Below are 20,725 nucleotides of genomic sequence, written 5' to 3' on the forward strand. Positions count from 1 at the left end.
GTATAGACAACTTGTTGGAAATTTAAATTTTCTTACTACTCATTGTTCTAATGTAGCTTTTTCTATAGGGATACGTTCCAATTTTATGCATCAGCCTTGTGAAGGTCATTGGATTGCAGCAAAATAAGTGCTCAAATATTTAAAAGACACTCAATTACATGGCATAAAATATTCCAGAGTTTTAGACTTTTATCTCACCGGTTATTCTTATTCTGATTTTGCTGGAGATAAAGAGCATGGGATGTCTACTTATGGTTATTTTCTAAATCTTGGGTCAGTAACTATCACATGGAGATCACGAAAGAAATTTGTTCTTGCTAATTAAACTACTGAAGTGAATATGTTGCAGTAGCTCAAGCTGCAAAAGAGATAATTTGGCTTCAGAAAATACTTGAAGATTTGCAGGAGAAACAAAATACTTCAACTCCTTTACTCATTGACAAATATTATGCAATTCAATTGGCCAAGAATCCAAAGTTTCATGCAAGCACATCAACACCAAATATCATTTTATTCGACATTATGTAGAGGCCAAAGTTATTCAATTGACACATTGCTCAACTTCAGAGAAAATTGCAGATATTTTAACCAAAGCATTGGGGTGTGAAAAGTTTGAAAAAATCAGATTATTACTTGGCATGTCAGATGTCCCTTCAGTTTAAGGGGGGAATGTTAAACATTAATCCTTCAGGATTATTATGTATTATATTAGATAGATTAGATGATTAATTTTTATTCCGGTTAAACAAGTTATCGAGATCAAATTGTCTCATATCCGTCTCATATGAATATATATGTAATATTTTCCTTTTCATAATATAGTTTATCATTGGAGTTTGTTCACTCCCCTATGAAAACCTTTAAATTCCTTGAACAATTGTATTCCCAATCGTTTTTCCAGCTCGCACATCTTCCTATTGCTATGTTTTTCTCCTCTTCTAACTACTTTCTATTTCTTTATTTCCCAACATCAAGAACACAATTTCCCTTTATGTTTCTCCAATTAGTTTTTCATCCCAATAAATTACCTTTGTGGCTATTAAATTCGTTGCACAATTCTATTCCCAATCATTTTTCCAGGTTTTCCATCTTCCTATTGCTAGAGTCAAAGTTACTTGGCTATTATTGTTGTGTCATTCATACCTCTAGATTGAATCTAGGAGTAGGGTTCTCACCTAATGCACATCTACTTGGATGGTCATGAATATCCATTTCATATTTTTCAAAGATACATTTTAGGAATAAATAAATCAATCAAAAGAAAACAAATCCATCTCAAATTGGTTCAAACAAATATTGTTGTTATGCCCAATGCAGACCTTAGGAAATCCACTAAAAGCTTATAAATGATGACTAATAGACAACATGCATTAGAGGAAATTTTAGCTTAAAAGTGCCCATGAAATTTTCACATAATTTCCATGTCATAATATGTAAACTAATCAAAATCCTTTAAATTTAAAAAGAGATACATGTCTTAAATAATTTTAAATTGTTTAATTTGGGTATCCGTGAAATATTTTATTATTAGTTTGGGTATCAGTGAAATATTTTATTATTTATTTAGGTATTTCGTGAAATATTTTATTAATATTAGCTAACTATCTTACCCATATGAATTAGAATATCAAAAAATTTATTAATACAATGTATCTGCTTAATTATTCTAAGACTGAAGTGGAAATTTAAGCATAGACCTTTATATCCTTACTTTCCCAGATTGCTGATTGTTTTTCATCATCAGACGGTTCTAGTGCATTACCTGCTTTTCCTTCACAAACTTCATCCCACAGTTCAATAAAAATAAGTGTATTTTTTATTTTTTTGTATCACACCTCGTAATTTTCCTTTCCAGAAAGGAGAACGCTAACTAAAGATACCAAAGAATTCATTTTTTAGATAAAATTAGTAGTCAAACTTGTGATTATACTGAACTCTTTTTGAAAAATATTCCTTTCATGTTTTGTCCTGGCACAAAATTTACTACAGACCAATAATAATTAACTCTAAAGTAAACATATCAAAATACAACCAACCTGACGAATATTGACGGTGTCCCACACAACAAGACGAGAATATCTGGCGAATTCCTTGCAACCACAATCAATGACTGGTCATAGGCATAAATCATGTACGAAATCAACTGTCATAAACCAACGGAAATCAATGTTGAGGAACCAACAGTAAAAAATACAACTGACAAAAATAAACAATGTGTATTAACGTGATGAGTGGTCCTAGGAGATTATTTATCGCACAAGTCTGCATAAATCAACGGTATCGACATCACTTCCTAACATCCGACGGTAACTGACATCACTTCACCTACCGAGTTTTAACATTAACTTTGTTTCCAGGTGGCAGTTTGACAAAATCGTTCAACACAAAAATGACGGTTGTGATTCAATACGGGGGAACTCAACGAATTTTGAATACCACCAGTGTGTGGTGTTGGGGTGGTTTCCAAAACTACTAAACCTGTGCACGTCCCACGTTCTCTATCAGATCCCACTTCGAATCAACTCGAGGTCCCATGCACTCTGCCAGGATTATTAACTCTACAACCTCTCCATTAATGAAGTTCAAATCAAGCACAATCACTTCAAGGCTCTTCAAAAACTTGCACTCTGATACCACTGTTGTAAGTGCTTGGAGAGCTTCATGATGAAAAGATAGTATTAGGTGATACATTTTATTAATCAAAAGGATATATTTATACAAATAAACTTGAAGGGAGATAGTTATGTATTTAAGACCTCGATATCAATTTTTTTATTTTTTTTGGTTGGGGAGTTTAGAAACAATGACTTTCACATAATGATGATTTTTTACTTTAAATTATGCGGTTGCAACTCCTTGTTATAGTGGTGGCAATTTCCTTTCTTCTTTGTTCCAGTTGCGGCAACTCCCCTATTTCCTTGTTGCGGCAACTTCCCTGTAATGGTGGCAACTAGCCTATAGCTTATTACTAACGCTTTACTAGTATGGTGTCAATTTATACACCATATTTACACAAATAAATTAATTAGAAAAATTCCTTTTAAATTGGAAAATTAATTATTTTAAATTTTAATCAAATATCTTTAATTATTTTTTATTTTATAGCGTATAAACTAAAAATTAAAAGCAACACACTCTATCCTATTCTCCTTATAGAAGTGGGTCTTTCCCCTATCGAGAGCCTAGCTATGACTAGGCTTCTGTTGTACAAGCACAAACTCAATAACATAGGAGAGCATAGACTTCCTAAGCTAGCTTTAAATTCCAGCCAAAACCACCTAAGTCTCAAATGAGGTTGGTATAAAGACACGAGGGCTTGGTTAAACCATTGGGAGATTGACGAGAATGTTGCATTGAAAAACATTAATAACATTAAAAATATTGTTACTTCTTAGTTCAAAGAAAAAATGTGGTGTGAGGAAGATTTAGCAGCTAAAAAAAAATTAAGATATTATAAGGAGGTCATCAACCCCACCCTAGAAGATCAAAAGTATCTCTCTGTTTTATATAGCTCAAAGAAGAAAATTAATATAGCCAAGATTAGAATGAACTCTCATGAGCTCCATAGTGAAACGGGTTGTTGGGAAGTTCCTAAAACACCATGGATGGAAAGGTTCTACCATCTTTGTGAGAATACGAACATCGAGGATGAAAATCACTTCCTCTTAGAGTGCCCCGCATACAACCACATTAGATCTTAGTTTCAAAATCTTTGTTGCAATACTGACCTTCCTAGCCTTTTACGTTGTCAAAATTACAGTGAGCTCGGGAGGCTTCTCTCCAAGCTTTTTGAGCATAGGAATAAAATCTTAAATCAAACTAAATAATTCGTTTCTTTAGGTCCGATAGACCAAAGTTTGGTCTCAGTGGACGTTAACCATCATCATCATCATCATCATAATTTTATTATTTTAAAATTTAATCAATAATAGCTTACTTTTGATTAGAACGGCTCTTATTTAATGCACTCTTGATCATTCTATTAAATAATACATTTAAACATAATTACGTCGTAAGGCGTTCCCCTCTGAAACCAACTCTCCTTTGAGGTTACGTTTCCATTTGTGAGTGCTTGATTTAGTTGTTAGACGATTAAAATTGTTTGAGCCATCGGATTGATTCCACCGAAACGTTATAAGAATCGCAACTGGTAGATCTCCATTGTTGAGTTGAGAGTTTGGTAACAATTTATAGAAGACGGTTCAACTATCTGGACTCTGTAATGTCGATCAAAGCGGCGGCTTCGCCACAACATCAACTGCTTCCTTCCCTGAGCACTTGCTCGAACGTATCGGTCCCAATCTTGCTCAAGTCCTCGTCTGTGTTTCACGGCAAACGCAGAGGTTTCAAGTTCAATTCTCTGCGATGTCAATCCTTGCAATCCACGGCTATTTCGAAGGACCTCTCGACGCAGGCGGGGAATGGATTCCTAGAGCCGAATGTTATTGAGCGCAATGTGGTTCGTCTGGGGTTGCCAAGCAAGGGTCAAATGGCACCATGTAGGCGGGCAATGGGTATTGTGGGTCTCCTCTATGGAATTTGGGTTTCTGAGATTAACAGTCCATACTTGAGGTGGGGTGTGAAAATCCCATAACTTCAAGTCATAGAGCTATTGGCTCTGAGCACCATGGATCCCTTAATTATGAAAAGTATGGAGGCAAAGTTAGACAAACTACCCAGCAAAGAGAAAATTTTCAGGCTCCTGATCTGCGCAAAGCATTCCAAGTAAGTATGCTTTTCTACCCTTGGTACAGACTCCAGAGTAGAACATTGGAGATCCTCAAATTCAAATTTCAATCCCAATGATTTAAGTATTATTTACTGACCCGAATAGAGAGAATTTCATACTAAACCCACCGCAGTAAATTTTACTTGAAGAAAATGCTGACCCTCCGACTGCTCTGTCTCTTTATATTGATATGGGAATCCCAATTTCTCTCACCTATTAATCTTGATATGCATGCAGACTTTATTCAAAGGCAAATCATTTAGAGAGTTTACCAGTGGAGCTTTTTCCAGGGCCATGGCTAAAACTGCAGTGGGTCCTTTGGAAACTATCTGGTAACTTTTCTTCATTCATTCTTCGTTTTATTCAAAGACAAGATGAAATGTTTTTAATCTTTTTATTGGAAATTTCAAGTTGCATTATGCAGACAGCATGGTCCTTACTCTATAAAGTCCAAGATCCTACTGGAATTTACTGCTTAGTAATGGGCAAAATGGAAAGAAAAACTCTTTTCTTTTTTTCAATATCTATTATTCTTAGTATCCATTTGGGGGTTGGGGGTGATGGGAGGAGGGTTCGGTTCTAGACATTTTTTTCTTCCTGTTCTTACTGTTTTTTAGGTCTTGCGCTTCCTGAAATTTATAAAGCCTTTTGTCTCTTATTCATTCCGATTGGTCTGAAATCCCATAGGGTTTGCGTCTCCCCAGGATGCAGAATGGTTAAGTTGGCTCACTAGTGAAAGAAATCAATTTTTGCTACTCGAGTCAGTTCTGGAACATATATATTATTTGAGAGCGCAGTATCCTGCTTTAGTGCCTTTGTTCAGTTGATTAGGGGGGTGAAGAGAACGGGGAGGTTGAAGACAAGAGAATATGCAACCACATTTAGTTCCCCTGCCTCTTTTGAATAGATGTGAGATATTCCAATTGCGATTAATCAAAGTAGTTGCAATTAAGAGTACAAAGGGATTATCGTCACTGTTATAGATAACATTCAATCCAAAAATACGAAAAGAGGGAGAAGATAGTAGACAATGTTTCTGAATATTATGTTCATTGGTAAATGGGAATTTCTAATTGCAAATGTCTATTCTTAAAGGAGAGGGGTGAAGGAAGGCATGGTTATGTCAGCTCACTGTTGAGGTCAGTTGGTGAACTTGTTCACGTCAATCAGGTAGAGATCAAACCTCTCGTTTTTGAGGATAGTGTTCCTCCATCATCTGGTCCACCAAATGAGGGAATTTCTTTTGAGACTTGAGTTGGTCTTCAAGAAACCACTTGCTAGTTCAATGGAGTTGTCCTTGTCTTCAAATCTAGTGTATTTATTGCATTTTGTTCTTGGTTCATTCTCCCTGACTTGTAGAATGGTGTCTTTCTCGAAAGGTTGATACATCTAACATTGATGGTTCAAAACAATTAGTTTATCCACACTGAACAAAATGGAAGAATGACTATGTATTGTGATAGATCCAATTTGAAGGCACTTTTACCACTTTGCTTCAGAATTTGAAATAGTCCATATTAGTTTGTTTTCAATTTAAAATTCTATCCCTTCATCCATTCTTTTCCTTTGGCTTAATATTGTGGTTGACTCGTTGCTTATCAAGAGATTCATTATACTTCTGAGTCTTCTGCAATGCCCACTTCCACCCATCGATGCATTTTGTTGATATGCTTGATGAACTTTTTAGCTTGTCATTGAGTAACTTTCTTTTGTTGTTTCTACCATCTAGCCAAAGTACTTTCTACTCTGGAATCTCATGCATGCCTCAAAGCTAAAAGGACAATTTATTAGTGGAGCAATGGATCAGTCTATTCTATGCTAAAAATATAAGAATTGATCATCTTATATCGTCAAATGTTGATGGCTGTACATTCTTAGCAATCACACTACAGTCGTATAAGGTCCTATTGGCCACTTATATTTTTTCATGTGTTGGAATTTAGAATATGAAGGCTGTGCCCCTTTTCAAATTGGTGTTTATTAATGGCCGTAATGCATTTCCAAAGATGTCATAGAATTTTGTTGTTTCTGTCATATTCAGTGGGTGTTAGTAGTTTGAAATTCACTCAAACATGCTTGAAAAATAGATGTGCAGTTTGTTGCCTTAGTATGGTCTTCGTACATTGCCAAAGTGTAGTTGATTTTCTTCCAGGCATTTGGCCCCATGATATAGTGTTATTGACATGGGATTAGATACATGTCTACTAATATAATAGCTCTTTTGTAATTGCCTCCTTTTAAACTTGATTAGAAATTTTTAACATTCCCATGAAATGACTCACTATGTTTGAGAGTGTTTCCAACCTCATCAGACTTCATATGGAGAAAATAGAATTTCATAACCCATTCAAAATTTAGCAGACTTAACAGTTTTCGGGATTTTAGGATCAACGGGATTGTGGCATTTCATTAGATTATATCATGTATGAGGATAGGTGATTGGCATTTAATCAAGAGCACCAAGCCCTATATGTATCCCAGTGTTTGGTGTTGATTGTTGAACCCCTTTGCCATGGCCTTAGCAAAAGTGTACCCTTCACTCAAGTCAAAATCATTGATCACGCACGTTAAGCTTTCTCTACCATATTATAAGGCTTGGATTAAGACGTTTGATCAAAATTGGGCAGTGTTGACTAATATCCCTAGAGAATTGAACTAGACAAGAGGAGAGGAATCTAGATTCTAGATGGTTGATTCTTAAATAATTAATCATTGATGTACAATGGATGCCATATTTATCTTGATTTATGTACAAATATGCATGTTTTCATATCTTCTACAACTAATTTGGCATTTTGGATGTTTTTTTAATATAAATGCAAATATATAATATATACACACACACACACAAGACGCTTCGCTTCTGACGATTTTTGGAAAATAACACTTCCGACGCTTTGCTTCGAAAAAACAGACCCGATTCATCCCTGCTTTGAGCAACATTGCTCAAGGGCAAACCATTAACCTAATGCACTTCCTTTGGCTAAGCTACTGCTATGACATGGGCATATTTTGGTCAAAATCACCCAGACTTTCACCTTGCCCAGTCTGCTTCCTGCCATTGGAGAAGTTGAGGCCTGGTGCATGGTTTGACATACATCCATTGTTCAACATCAAAATCTGCTAATGCAATTTAATATAATACATTTAAAAAATACATGATATATTGTAGACTAGGATGAGTACGTTAGGATTAGAAAGCAAATGTATCAGGTACCCATCATAACCAGATCCTCCTTTAGTTGAAATTGCACTTTATCCTAGTTGCCCTGTCCCCTATAGAGTGAAAGAGCAGCCTCCTTGTCCATAATTTGAGGCACATTTGGTAATTTGATTTTAGTACTGCTGCTGCTGTTTCTTTCTGTTATTGCCCTATTCTGAAACTATCAATCACACTTACTTCAACAGGGGTGCTTGAACATTATTAGTAGTGTCCGGACTCGTGCCATCATCTCAAGTCATTTTTATGTCATGTATAATCGCTTTTCATGTGATGAGCCTTAGCAAATTTAGAGATTCCTGATTATGATCATGTCTGGTGGGTAAATAATTGCAAATAATGACTATTTTGTGTCTTATGCGCTAATACCCTCATTCTGCCAACCAAAGTTTTCACGGTGTGCACTCTCAAAAGTTCTGCTTGTTTTTACATAAGTTAGCAGATTGATTGCTCTGCTTGAGACAATAACTGTTAAGATTGAGCCTATATTTCAGAAGTTAAAAATCAAATTAAGTTACAGTTTTTGTTCCCAATTTTGATGGGAGGCTTTTCATATGGCGTATATTTATATCACTTATTTTTATGTCAACTCATGATGGATAGTAGGTTGAATCTATGGATTGTCAAGTCTATGGCTAGCTCTGGCTAGTGGAGCTTAAGATGCATGTCATTTTACTGTACACTGTTTAAAGCTTTGTAGTTATTTGATTTTTAAGGTGTACCTCTTTGCATCCAATGTACAATGCTGCAGGTTTTCAGTTTTGTTTAATTTGTTTGCTTTGCTTTGATGCAAGTAAATTGTAATTTATAATTAGATCACTCACGACTTTAAAAATTTGCCAAAAATCACCAGTTCAAATTGAACATCCTTAAATTTGCTAGATCCAGAGTACTTGGAGCACTAACTTATCATATGTATGCAGCTTATGGAGGATTTTCTTTGTTAACCTATGTTTTAATTTAGGATGTCTTGAAGCATGCAACATAAGTGGTTCTGAGCACTTCTATAATCTTCATTTACAGTCAAAATGGCAAACAGAAGTTGGCAAGTGTTGCAAGAGTCAAATTCTTTTTATTATTTCTTTTATGAGATTCTGGCATTGTATCGTTTTTATTTTTATCTAATAGCCATTTTATTCTAATTCATTGGTGCTCATTTTTCATGGGCCTTAGATGTTACCAAGAATATAGATGTCCTATTGCTGTTAATGAAGTCTTCATGCCTTCACAAAACTTTGTGCATTTATGGAACTTCCTGGAAATCCATATCCCAAAGCTCCCAGAATTTCCCTAATGGAGTATACATGGCAAACATCCAAAAGGAATCCCTTGAGCAAACAAATATAAAAGGATAAGTCAAAGTTTTCCAGGCTTGAGTAAGAGACAAGCCCAGAGTTCTCCAATTGCCAGACCGAGTACAACTCTGAGATTGATACAAGTGATGTTAAGCTTGATACTTATTTTGGTTTTTCAAAACAAAGAGTATGCTTAAATATTTGAATTCCAAATTCTATTTTCAGGTATTGTTCTAGATTCAGGAGATGGTGTCACTCATGTTGTTCCCATCTATGAAGGCTATGCCCTCCCACATGCAATCTATAGAGTGGACCTTGCAGGTAGAGACTTAACTAATGCACTATGCAATATCCTGACTGAGAGAGGTTACTCCTTCACTACAACAACAAAACGAGAAATAGTTCGAGACATAAAGGAAAAATTGGGATATGTTGCAATGGATTATGAAAAGGAGCTAGAACTGGAAAAGACCTCTACTGCATTGGAAAAGACTTATGAGCTTCCAGATGGCCAAGTGATTACAATTGGCTCTGAAAGATTTAGGTGTCCAGAGATTTTATTCCAGCCTGCTCACATTGGGATGGAAGCTCCGGGGGTACATGAAACTACTTACAGCTCTATCATGAAATGTGATGTGGATATCCGAAAGGACTTGTATGGTAACATAGTTTTGAGCGGGGGATCCACTATGTTTCTAGGCATGGCTGATTGGATGAACCAAGTGATCACAGCACTTGCTCCAAGTAGCATGAGGATCAAGGTGGTTGCTCCTCCAGAGAGAAAATACAGTGTCTGGATTGGAGGCTCCATCCTGGCTTCTCTCAGCACATTCCAACAGGTAGTCCTGCCCACCACATTCTTGAAATCAGAAATATCAACTCAACCATATTTCAACACTTGATCATGAGACTCCAGAAAATAGGCTTTATTTAATTGCCAATTATTTTCATTAGTATCCTTCATGCTTATAAAAAGTATGTTATTGTTTTGAGATCTGAAAACACCTCCCAGGTATTGTTTCTAATAGGGGAAGAAATTTACAACCACACATTTTTAAGTTCCTTAAGAAACATACTTGAGGAGCTGCATCACAAAGCACAGACTTCCTTAGACTCTTGTGTCAGGTCTGACCTATAGTTTTTCCACCAATTATCACCAAGGACTTGCACTCTGCCTCATCTCCTTGAAACTCCCTTTGCAAAAAGAAAGCTCCCGAAAGGTCTTATCTAAGCAGAGCTCTGGTCTTAGAAGGACTATACCAGGTTGGTGTTAAAGGGTCTTTCCTGAGCTTTCCAAAAATAAACTTCCCTTTGCCAAAAGAAAGGTCCCTTTGGAATAATGGATCATGAGACTCCAGAAAATAGGCTTTATTTAATTGCCAATTATTTTCATTAGTATCCTTCATGCTTATAAAAAGTATGTTATTGTTTTGAGATCTGAAAACACCTCCCAGGTATTGTTTCTAATAGGGGAAGAAATTTACAACCACACATTTTTAAGTTCCTTAAGAAACATACTTGAGGAGCTGCATCACAAAGCACAGACTTCCTTAGACTCTTGTGTCAGGTCTGACCTATAGTTTTTCCACCAATTATCACCAAGGACTTGCACTCTACCTCATCTCCTTGAAACTCCCTTTGAAAAAAGAAAGCTCCCGAAAGGTCTTATTTAAGCAGAGCTCTGGTCTTAGAAGGACTATACCAGGTTGGTGTTAAAGGGTCTTACCTGAGCTTTCCAAAAATAAACTTCCCTTTGCCAAAAGAAAGGTCCTGAAAGGTCCTATGTAAGTAGAACTTCAGGTCCTGAAAGGTTTTATATAAGTAGAGCTTCAATCATAGAAGCTCAGCCCTTAGTAGAGCTCTGGTCTGCCTGCTAAGTCATGTCCCAAAAAGACCTTACCAGGTCTTACTTGAGCATGGCAAAGAGTTAGTACTAAATGGTCTGAGCTAGAATGTTCGATTGAGAACAAGTTGATGTATCCAACTCTGGTATAACTTGATTGACATAAAAAATGTAAGAGGGTAGTCCAGACTCCAAACTGATAATAGAACCTATGTGAATGGCTTGATGCTAGTCATGAACCAATTCCTTTGGCTACAAGTATTCTTTGATTTTATTAATTTAGACAGTGGAACTAGTCTAATAGAAAAAATGAAACCCTAACCTTAGCAATTTCATTCTAATACCAGTTGGACCCAACTCTACTCGAAGATATCTCTGGCTAAGGAACTATAACTTTTGTTGTTTATATTAACCGATACTAAGGTTCTAACATCAAATAACATCATTCTGATTATTTCATATTTGGTTCATTGATTCATCAAATACAAGCATGTTTGTGACTAATTTCATTGTTGGTTTGAATAGATGTGGGTAACACGAGCAGAATATGACAAATGTGGCCCATCAATTGTTCACAGGAAATGCTTTTAGTCCATCCTGTAGTTTCCAGTAGAGAGTTCATTGTTTCCTGAATCTTGTCGAGTAGTTGTTATTGTCGAGTAGTAGTTATTTTGTGAGAAAATGGTTTGTTGACTCCAGGTTTGTAAAAGTATGGTTGAGGATATTGATTTCGGATTAACTACATACAGCTCAGAGACAACTAGATTTCTACAATATGTATGTTTTGGGTTGATCATTATGGTTTGGCAATTATGTAGGAAGGAAAATGGGTTGTCTATTTGTTATTTCTTTCGAGATGCTTATAACTATTACTTATATTGATGCTTATAACTATTACTTATATTGAACGAATAATATAATGTTCTTTTTGTCTCCTAAAATGTGCTTGGCTGTATGAATTGGTCACTCCATATTAACTTATAGAATTTCAATTCTCATTCTTGGTTGCTTGAATTGGTTACATGTATATTAACTTACAAAATTTCAATTTTCATGAAACAAGTTTTCTTGCCAATACCAAGGCATAATATATGTTGAATTGGTTACATATATATTAACTTACAAAATTTCAATTTTCGTGAAACAAGTTTTCTTGCCAATACAAAGGCATAATTAATGTTACTTGGGAGTGGGAGCGACATTTTCAGAAGCTCTCGGTTTGGGAGCGAATCCCAGAGCAATTTAAAAAAAAAAAAAAAAATATATATATATATATATATATATATATATTATATTTTTTAATTTTTGATATATATATATATATATATATATATATATATATATATATATATATGTCAACAAAAACATGTAGAATGATGAATTAGATATAAAAAACATAAAAAAACATAGATTGATCATTGAACCATATCACATCAATTATCTAGAAGTTATAATCTTCATCAACCATGTCCACAAGTTAGTAACATACATATTACAACTGCAACATATTGAGTCTCATGAATCATGATTCATCAAATTCAATCTTAAAGTTTCAACTTCAAGCTTTCAAAATTGAAAATTCAATATATAACATTTATCATCATTGATCACCAAAGTTGTACTTGTAAGCTAAGTTTAACCATTACAAGAAATAATATCTTAGATATTTCTAAGTTCTAACTTCTAATTGTTAACATGAAATGAAATGTTATAAAATGAAACATGAATAATGAAATGAAACAACTTTAATCTTTCACGAAGCATCATATTCATAATTCACAATCATTACCAATGAGTTATAATTGCCAACTTCAAACTTCAAATTTTCATTGTCACAGTCATATATTGTTTACAAAAAATATCATTATGATATGAAAGAGTCAAGAGTCAAGATTCAAGGACTCAAGACTCAATAGTTATGAAAACTAATAGAAATTAGAAAAGACAAGTAAACTGTAAATCTACATGTGGCCCTTGCCACAAGAGTCTCTAGGAGTATAAGCAGGTCGTGGTGGTCTTCTAGGAGTCTCCCGCACAGACCGACGACCAGAACTAGAAGGCACATGCCCTCCACGTGAGGGTGTAGATGGAGGTGGTGACAACAAAGGAACAAGACTCAGAACTCAAGCACTGCTACTGGATGGTGGAGGTGGCATGGCTGCTACAACTACTTCATCTTCATCCCTTATAAGTTCCTCTTCCAGTTCTTCAAGATGTATAGTGCCATCCTCCAAATTGTCTTCCTTTGGGTGGTTGTCCCAAATTTTATATGTGGGATCCTCATAAGCCCGATCACAGTAATGACTCAACAACCTCAAGTTGTAGTGCACATAAACCAAGCTTTCTGCCCGGTTTTCATTGAGTCTGTTTCTTTTCACATTATGTATGAAGCTGTAGGTGCTCCAACACCTCTCTGTAGAAGAAGTATTTACAACCTGTGATAGGACTTTTTTTTCCAATTTTGGCAAAAGTCCCTGGCCGCCATATGTTTCCCACCATGTGAGAGAATCAAATCTGTCTCTGTCTTCCATTGCATGGAAGTTACCAAACAAACCAGTGCCACTGAAGTATTTGCCTATTTCAAGGCGCACAGCTGCACATTCCTCCCTGTCAGGTATCAACTTTTCTAATGCTTGCAAATGTCCATTAGTTACCTCTGCATCTAAATGGGGTTTGGTCCTAATCCCACCCCCTAGTGCAGGTTGGCCCAACCAAGATGTAGAGTAGTATTTTGGTGTAAGGATATATGCCAAGCAATGTAGTGGAAGATTAAGTCTATTCCATCGTTCACACACACAATCGTGAATCAGTTTGTACAAGTCGGCATCTCTGTTATGAACAATATCTTTTATTTTCCCCAACATGGTATCCATCTACTCATACACCTCGCAAATCATTGGTTTATCTGTATCTGCAAACTGAATCATGTGATAAATGGGCTTGGTGAAATCCAATACTTGCCTCACACTTGTCCAAAACTGACCATCAAGAGCGGCCTCCTCCACCAGTTCAAAACCTCGCCTGTCAGCTGCATTTGTAGCCCTTTCCTTTAATACCTGCCAATGTGGACTTGATACCATGCTAGCTAATGACTCTCTTACCTTCAAAAGGCGTCTGAAGGTGAGGTAATAGCTACCAAATCTGGTCTTCGCAATCTTCAACAACTCCAATCTTGAGTGACTGCAGAAAAGGTCATGGGTATTGCTATGATTTGTAATAAATTTTATCATTTGTTTGCCTTTCTTGTACAAATCACCAATCCATTTGTATTGTGCATTTTTGTTCTTGACAATATCATGCATCAAAAGGTTCAATGTGTGAACCAAACATCTAGACCAAAATATGTTGGGGTATTTATCCTCAATAATTGCTCCCGCTGTCTTACAATGAGGAGCATTACCAGTGATGACTTGGATGACGTTGTATGGTCCAATACGGTCAATTGTTTCAAGTAATGATTCTGCAATGTTGATGGCGGTCTTGAACTTGTCTGAGTAATCATGTGCAGTTAGAAAGATGGCACCACTAACGGACACAGCAAGAACACTTATCAATGGCTTGCCTTTTACATTTGTCCATCCATCAAATACAATGGACACCCCATGGTTAGTCCAAGAACTTGTCATTCTATTCAAAGAATGTGATATTTTTGCTTTTTCATGATCAAGTCCAATGGTTCTTGCCTTGTCATACTGAGGGCTGTTATATCCTTTAGGGGCATCATTTATGGCAAAAACCATTTCGTGCCAATAAGGTGAGCGAAGAACATTGAATGGTATCCCACATGTATAGAGAAACCTTTAAACCTTTGAATCCACATCATTCCTACACCCCTCATCAAGGAAATCTGATATGGTTCTATGCCTTAAAGCTGATGACCATATGCCTCCATATCCACTGCCTTGGGAGGATGCTGAAGGAGTTCTTTGTGCTTGTGATTGTGAGCTTGGTTCAAAGAAACCCCTTGATTTTAGATTTGTATTGGGCTTCCTCCTCTTCCCTTATGTATTTGGCTCTATCTGCTGCTGACACAGCTGCACAAGTTTTGATTCCTATTTGTTTATCTCCATCCCATGGTCTTTTCCCGCAGAGGTGTTTTCTGGCACGGGTGTATGAACCTATGTAATTATTGTTGCAATGGGGGCAATGAAATTCAGTGGTTCCACCCCCTTTCCCTGCTTCAGGCATGTTAACATATTTCCACAATGGGGTTTGGTCTTGTTTAGATTTTTGAGAGTCATGTTCACCCTCCTCCAGCTCCTCCTCACCGGGGTTTTCATCAAATCCACTTTCTCCAACTTCTTCATCCCCCTCTTCATTTTGGCCCCTCCATTTCCTACTCTCCAGCACCATAATAACCATAAAAGGGACCAAGAAGAGGAAAATGCCAAGAAATATAGCCAGGTCCATGATGTTTGATATTTGTAGGCTTTTGAATCTGCAAAATTTAATGGGAATGGGAATGGGAATATGAATGAGAAAATTAATTTAATTTATTTAGATTATTTAATTTAATTTATTTAGATTCATGATGTTTTTACTAAATAAACTAAACTAAATTACTACCTAACTAAGGTTTAAAATACTAAATTATTAAGTTACTAACCTCCTTGCAGGCTTGCTCCTTGCTCCTCGGCGCTCGCTCCTCGCTTCTCCTCACTCCTTTGCTCAGTCTCCTTTGCTCTCCTCAACTCATTCAAGTGACAATGAAATATTTTTTTGCCCCCCAAGTCGTTTTAAATTTTTTTATTTATTTATTTATTTTATTTTATTTTATTATTATTATTATTTTTTTTAATGTCCGCGGAAATTTTTTCGCGTGAGTCACTCCCGAAGAAAAAATTAAAAGCTCGGGAGCGATCGCTCCTTGATCGCTCCCAAGCTTGAATTTTCGCTCCAGGAGCGACGGGAGCGACGCTCCCGAATTCACTCCCGATTTTGGCAGGGAGCGGAAACTTTTTTATCGGGAGTGCGCTCCCGACCCGCTCCCACCCGGAGCGCGGATTGGGAGCGGGTTTGAAGGGGTGGGGCGAGTGCTCCCCCGCAACTATGGGCACAATATATGTTTATATTAATAGCAAATGCATATATGTATATGTTTCAACACTTTTTTAGCACAATATTAGGAAACATATAATTCCTTTCATGCTTAATATGGAGTTAAAAAATGAAAGTGAAAAAAATATTTCAACGAAATTATAAATAAAGTATTTTAATATTCATTTTAACTAAAATAATGTTATATCAACTTTGTACATAGAGAGAGAGTTTTTATTCCACTCACAATTAGATTTCTGCACATGGGGTTTTGGAAAAGGTATTATTTACAAAAATATATTTCAATGTGAATCATAAATACAATATTTTAATGTCTACCTTAAATAAAATATTTGAATATCACCATGATGGGGGTGGATGAGGGGCATTATGAGGGGCACGAAGGCACACCTCATATCCTCCTCGAGAACTGAATCAAGGTACATATGGCATGTGTGACGCATGCGACCACAATATGGATGTTCCACGATGGCTAGTGTTAAATCTATATGTACGAGGGTAGGTGGAGGGAAGTTGTTAGTGAGTATGGGCATGCGTTTGTGCAGGCCACCAACCTGTGCAAACTTTTTCGATTGTGGCTTTCAGGGATATAAGTGATGTTTGTAAGTGAGATTGTTCTTGGCACTCTATAAGAGGTTGTCAAAGTCTAATATGGGACCCTGGAGAGGATTGTAGCTGGAAACTCCATTGTGACAGGCTTAGCAAGGAAAGTGTGAGGAGATTGCATAATTGGTTTATGAGAGCAAAGATATTGTTCTGGTGCTTGTCTCTAGTCATCCAGGAAAGTCCATAAAACAGATTTCTCCGTCTCTATAGTGTCATTGTATATTGTGTTTGGAAGGAGGTGATTAATAGTCATGGTCATGGTTGTATTCAGAAAATCAGGGTCAATTTAACATTGTTATTTGAAGTTTATTTCTCCTTCATTTTATGATCTTGGGCTTCTTCTCAATTTTCCCATCTACATAACCCACTCTTCCTCTATGCTTATTCAGGTTAATTTAATTTTTGCAAGTGGATATTGCATCTTCAGTAGCCATTTTGCGAAATTATCTCAAATGTACCTTCAACATTATTATTTGTGTCCTCATAGGGTGATCAAAAGCCTATTTTCCAAGCCTTTATATTGTTATTTTTCGTGGTAATAAATGTTGACTAAATGATCTTGAACATTGTAAATATATCATTATGAAACATTATAATGTTGTGCAGAGATTGCATTGATTTTACAAGACACTTCAAGCTACTAGTTCATTTTCTATTGGCTTGCCTTACGGCGTTTTGTTTGCAACATCAGGTGCAAATGCTAGTTTAATTAGTTCCCACTTGGTTGTAAAATGTTGTACAATTTTATTTTGAATTTTAAAAATTATTTTATACCATAGAGTGATTCAAAATCAAATTTTGGATATCATCAACATATTTTTTTAAGATATAATGTTTGAATTCCAAGAACACATTGAACTCTTGTTTTCTAAACTAAAATCTACCAAGTTTTGATGAATTCTACTTTTGTGTTTCAACACATTAAATGCCTATATACCATATATGTGAGATTGATAGATATTTATCTTATTTTTGGAAAATATGGCATGGTAAATGTAAAATATTTTTTCCACAATTTAAAATCTTGATTGAAATGTTATTTTGGCTCTTATTTATAGCTTTTTGAAAATTGCAAATTGAATGTAATTTTCATTATCAGACTCTAAACCCAATAGGTATTTAAAAACTCAGGTTTATGAATTCCTACCAATGGAACAATTTGAAGTTTACAGGTAATGAACACTATCCACCTACCTCTGAAAGGGATCATGCAACCACAACTTCAAAGCTCTAATTTTCTTTTACACCCTGTGAAAATTAATATGCAAATCATAGGTTGCATTAAAAGAATTATAACTACATGAAATCAAGGAATGAGAGGGGTCTTACATATTTAAAGACCTATTATTATCACTATTTAAAGAATCAACAAAATTTTAACAAGAAATAAATAATTTTAATAAAATTGGAAATGATATTTTGAATTTCAAAAATATTATTATTATTATTATTACTATTTAAGTAAATATAAAATATAAATTCAATCATTTCATTTAACTTTAATTGATCACACTACTACGTTTCAATCATCCATAAGCCCATTCATTAATGGAGCCCTTTCAAGAGAGCATTTATTTGGTAAAGATATCCACTTTGTCCTTGTGGTTCAAGCCTTTGAAATGTGAACCAAACCAATTATATGATTTAAAAATTGGCACAATCTATAGATGTATTTGAAAGTATTTAAGACCTTTGCATCAATTATTATTATTATTACTATTTTGGAGTTTTGAACCAGTGACTTTTACATAATGGTGATTTTTTAATTTAATTTATGTGGTTGTAACTCCTTGTTTTAGTGGTGACAACTCCCTTGTTTCCTTGTTAGAAAGTGTAGCAAGAAAGACTCAATTTGACTTTAGCTTTAGTCAAATTGAGTAAATAGAATTTCCACATCAGTAGGACAACTTGGAGGCAGTTAACTAGTGTGACATGGCTCTTGTCACTTTGTTAGCTCAGTAAGTTCGAGTTATTGGACTTGGAGTTCAGTCATGCATGTGTTGATTGCTAAATTATAGCAATATAGTTAAGATATTTTCAGTTGTACACAGTTAACTGACCTCTAACTATTGATAGAGTTAATTGAAGGCCAGTTGTTCAGTGAGACAATAGTCTAACTCAAAGATCTGTCAATTAACTGATCAATCAACCCAAATAGCTCATGCATGCATCAAATTTGAATTCCTCAGCTGGTGTGGAGGAATTAAGGCTAATGTAAAATTATTTGTATACTAGTGGAGTGTACAAAATTATGCATGCAAGCAGTTGATCAATCCTTGGGAATTGCGGAAGAAAATAAGAGGAAATTCCTATCTTTTAGGAGCTAATTTCCTTAAGGATTGCGCAAGGAAATAGGAGGTTAGAGGAGGCAGAATTTGGGCTAAGTGTTGGCTAGAGGCTTGCATTCAGCAAAGAGAACAATTTTACCTTTGTAAGTTGTGCTCAGAGCTGGAGCAAGCAATTGTAATAGTTTCTCTATTCAACTGATTAATGCAAAAAGGCTTGAGGGGTTTTTCCCATTTGGGTTCCCCTAGAAATCACTGGGTACTTTTGATTTTGCTTGTTGCATGTCTATGCATGTTGTTCTAAATTGTGATTTTCATTCCGTAGATTAGTAGAGTAGAATTTGTCTCTTGTTTTCAGTTCGAAACCTTGAACAATTACAATTTCTATCAAATTTCTACATGGTATCAAAGCCCTGAAATCACATTAGAACCAGTATTTCAAAATTTTCCCTTAGGAATTTCAACTTTATAGCTTCAGTGTAGCAAATTTCTTCATATTATAGAGAATTTCTTTCAACAGATTGAGATTAGAGTATGTGTTGGAGGGAAGTTTGAATTTTTGAGCTTGGAATAGATTTAGGATCATCACAAGTGCCCTAGGAGCAACATTCTGGAGTAGCCAAAATCATGACAAGTGGGAGTCATTAAAGTCCTCATGTATAGTGATCATTGAAAAACTAATAAGTTGTTAGGAGGTAGAGTTGATGGAGCCCTAGTTTAGGGCATATCCAAAAGACCCTATGTACAAACTTGTTAATGAAGCTAGAAGGTTTCTAGTGGGAAGAGCAGTGAGCCAATGTTTAGTGACACAAAAAGGAGTTGTGATCATTGATATTTTCATATTGATGAGTAGATATATTTCCCACAAGGAGAACAAGACTCAGAGGGAGTCTAGTTTCAAAGGGATACACCCTATGGATGTTAGTACTTTATGATCTGGGGAGATAAGAATCATTATTACAATAGTTGCAGCAATAGAGAAATAACAACAGTAGTATGAGTAGATCAAATTTCACCATGCATACAGCTATACCTCTAAGAGTGAGGTGGGGCGATGTCGAGCCTTAACCCCAGAATTGCAAAGAATTAGGCGGGATCCATAGGAGAGCAGTTACAGTATACTTTCCTCATGGATAATTACCTTGCTATAGGGGCTCATTGTCTTCAGTAGCAGAAGGATCAGTGTCATTTAGTGCAGTCAGATGGTGAGGATATCATAGGAGTTTTGATAGCAGTGAAAGAGGCACAAAAAATAATCAACATCAGTGAAGTCTTCCTAATAGATAGTTGCATAGACACAATTTATTCAGTATTTTTGGATGCTTCTTAGTTGGAGTTATTGCAGTAGCAACAACAATAGTGAGAGATAGTGCTACAGTACATTCCAAAGGTGTTGGATAGAGGTGGTGCAAAACCAATTTCTTGCTAAGAGGGAGTGTTATAAAGTGTATCAAGAAAGGCTCAATTTGACTTTACCCTTAGTCAAATTGAGTAAACCGAATTCCCAAATCAACGGGACAACTTAGAGGCAGTTAATGAGTGTGACATGGCTCTTGTCACTCAGTTAGCTATGTAAATCCGAGTTAGTGGGATTGGAGTTCAGTCATGCATGTGTTGATTGCTAAATTATAGCAATCTAGTTCAATTATTTTCAGTTGTACTCAGTTAACTGATATCTAACTATTGATA

At 35.8% G+C, this 20,725-nt stretch overlaps 1 protein-coding gene across 1 annotated transcript; it reads left to right on the top strand.

The window, feature by feature from the left end:
- Positions 1–9,444: 9,444 nt before the first annotated feature.
- Positions 9,445–11,678, top strand: LOC149233875 (actin-like; the record flags this gene model as incomplete). Its single annotated transcript, XM_089461051.1, has 2 exons — positions 9,445–10,083; positions 11,613–11,678. Coding segments are annotated over 2 exons (705 nt in total), but the record flags the coding sequence as incomplete, so codon positions are not given.
- Between the last annotated feature and the right edge of the window lie 9,047 nt (positions 11,679–20,725).

This window comes from Pinus tabuliformis, chromosome 8, assembly GCF_031772625.1.
Source record: "Pinus tabuliformis cultivar Carrire ecotype Pingquan chromosome 8, CPIR1, whole genome shotgun sequence".
Lineage (NCBI taxonomy): Eukaryota > Viridiplantae > Streptophyta > Pinopsida > Pinales > Pinaceae > Pinus > Pinus tabuliformis.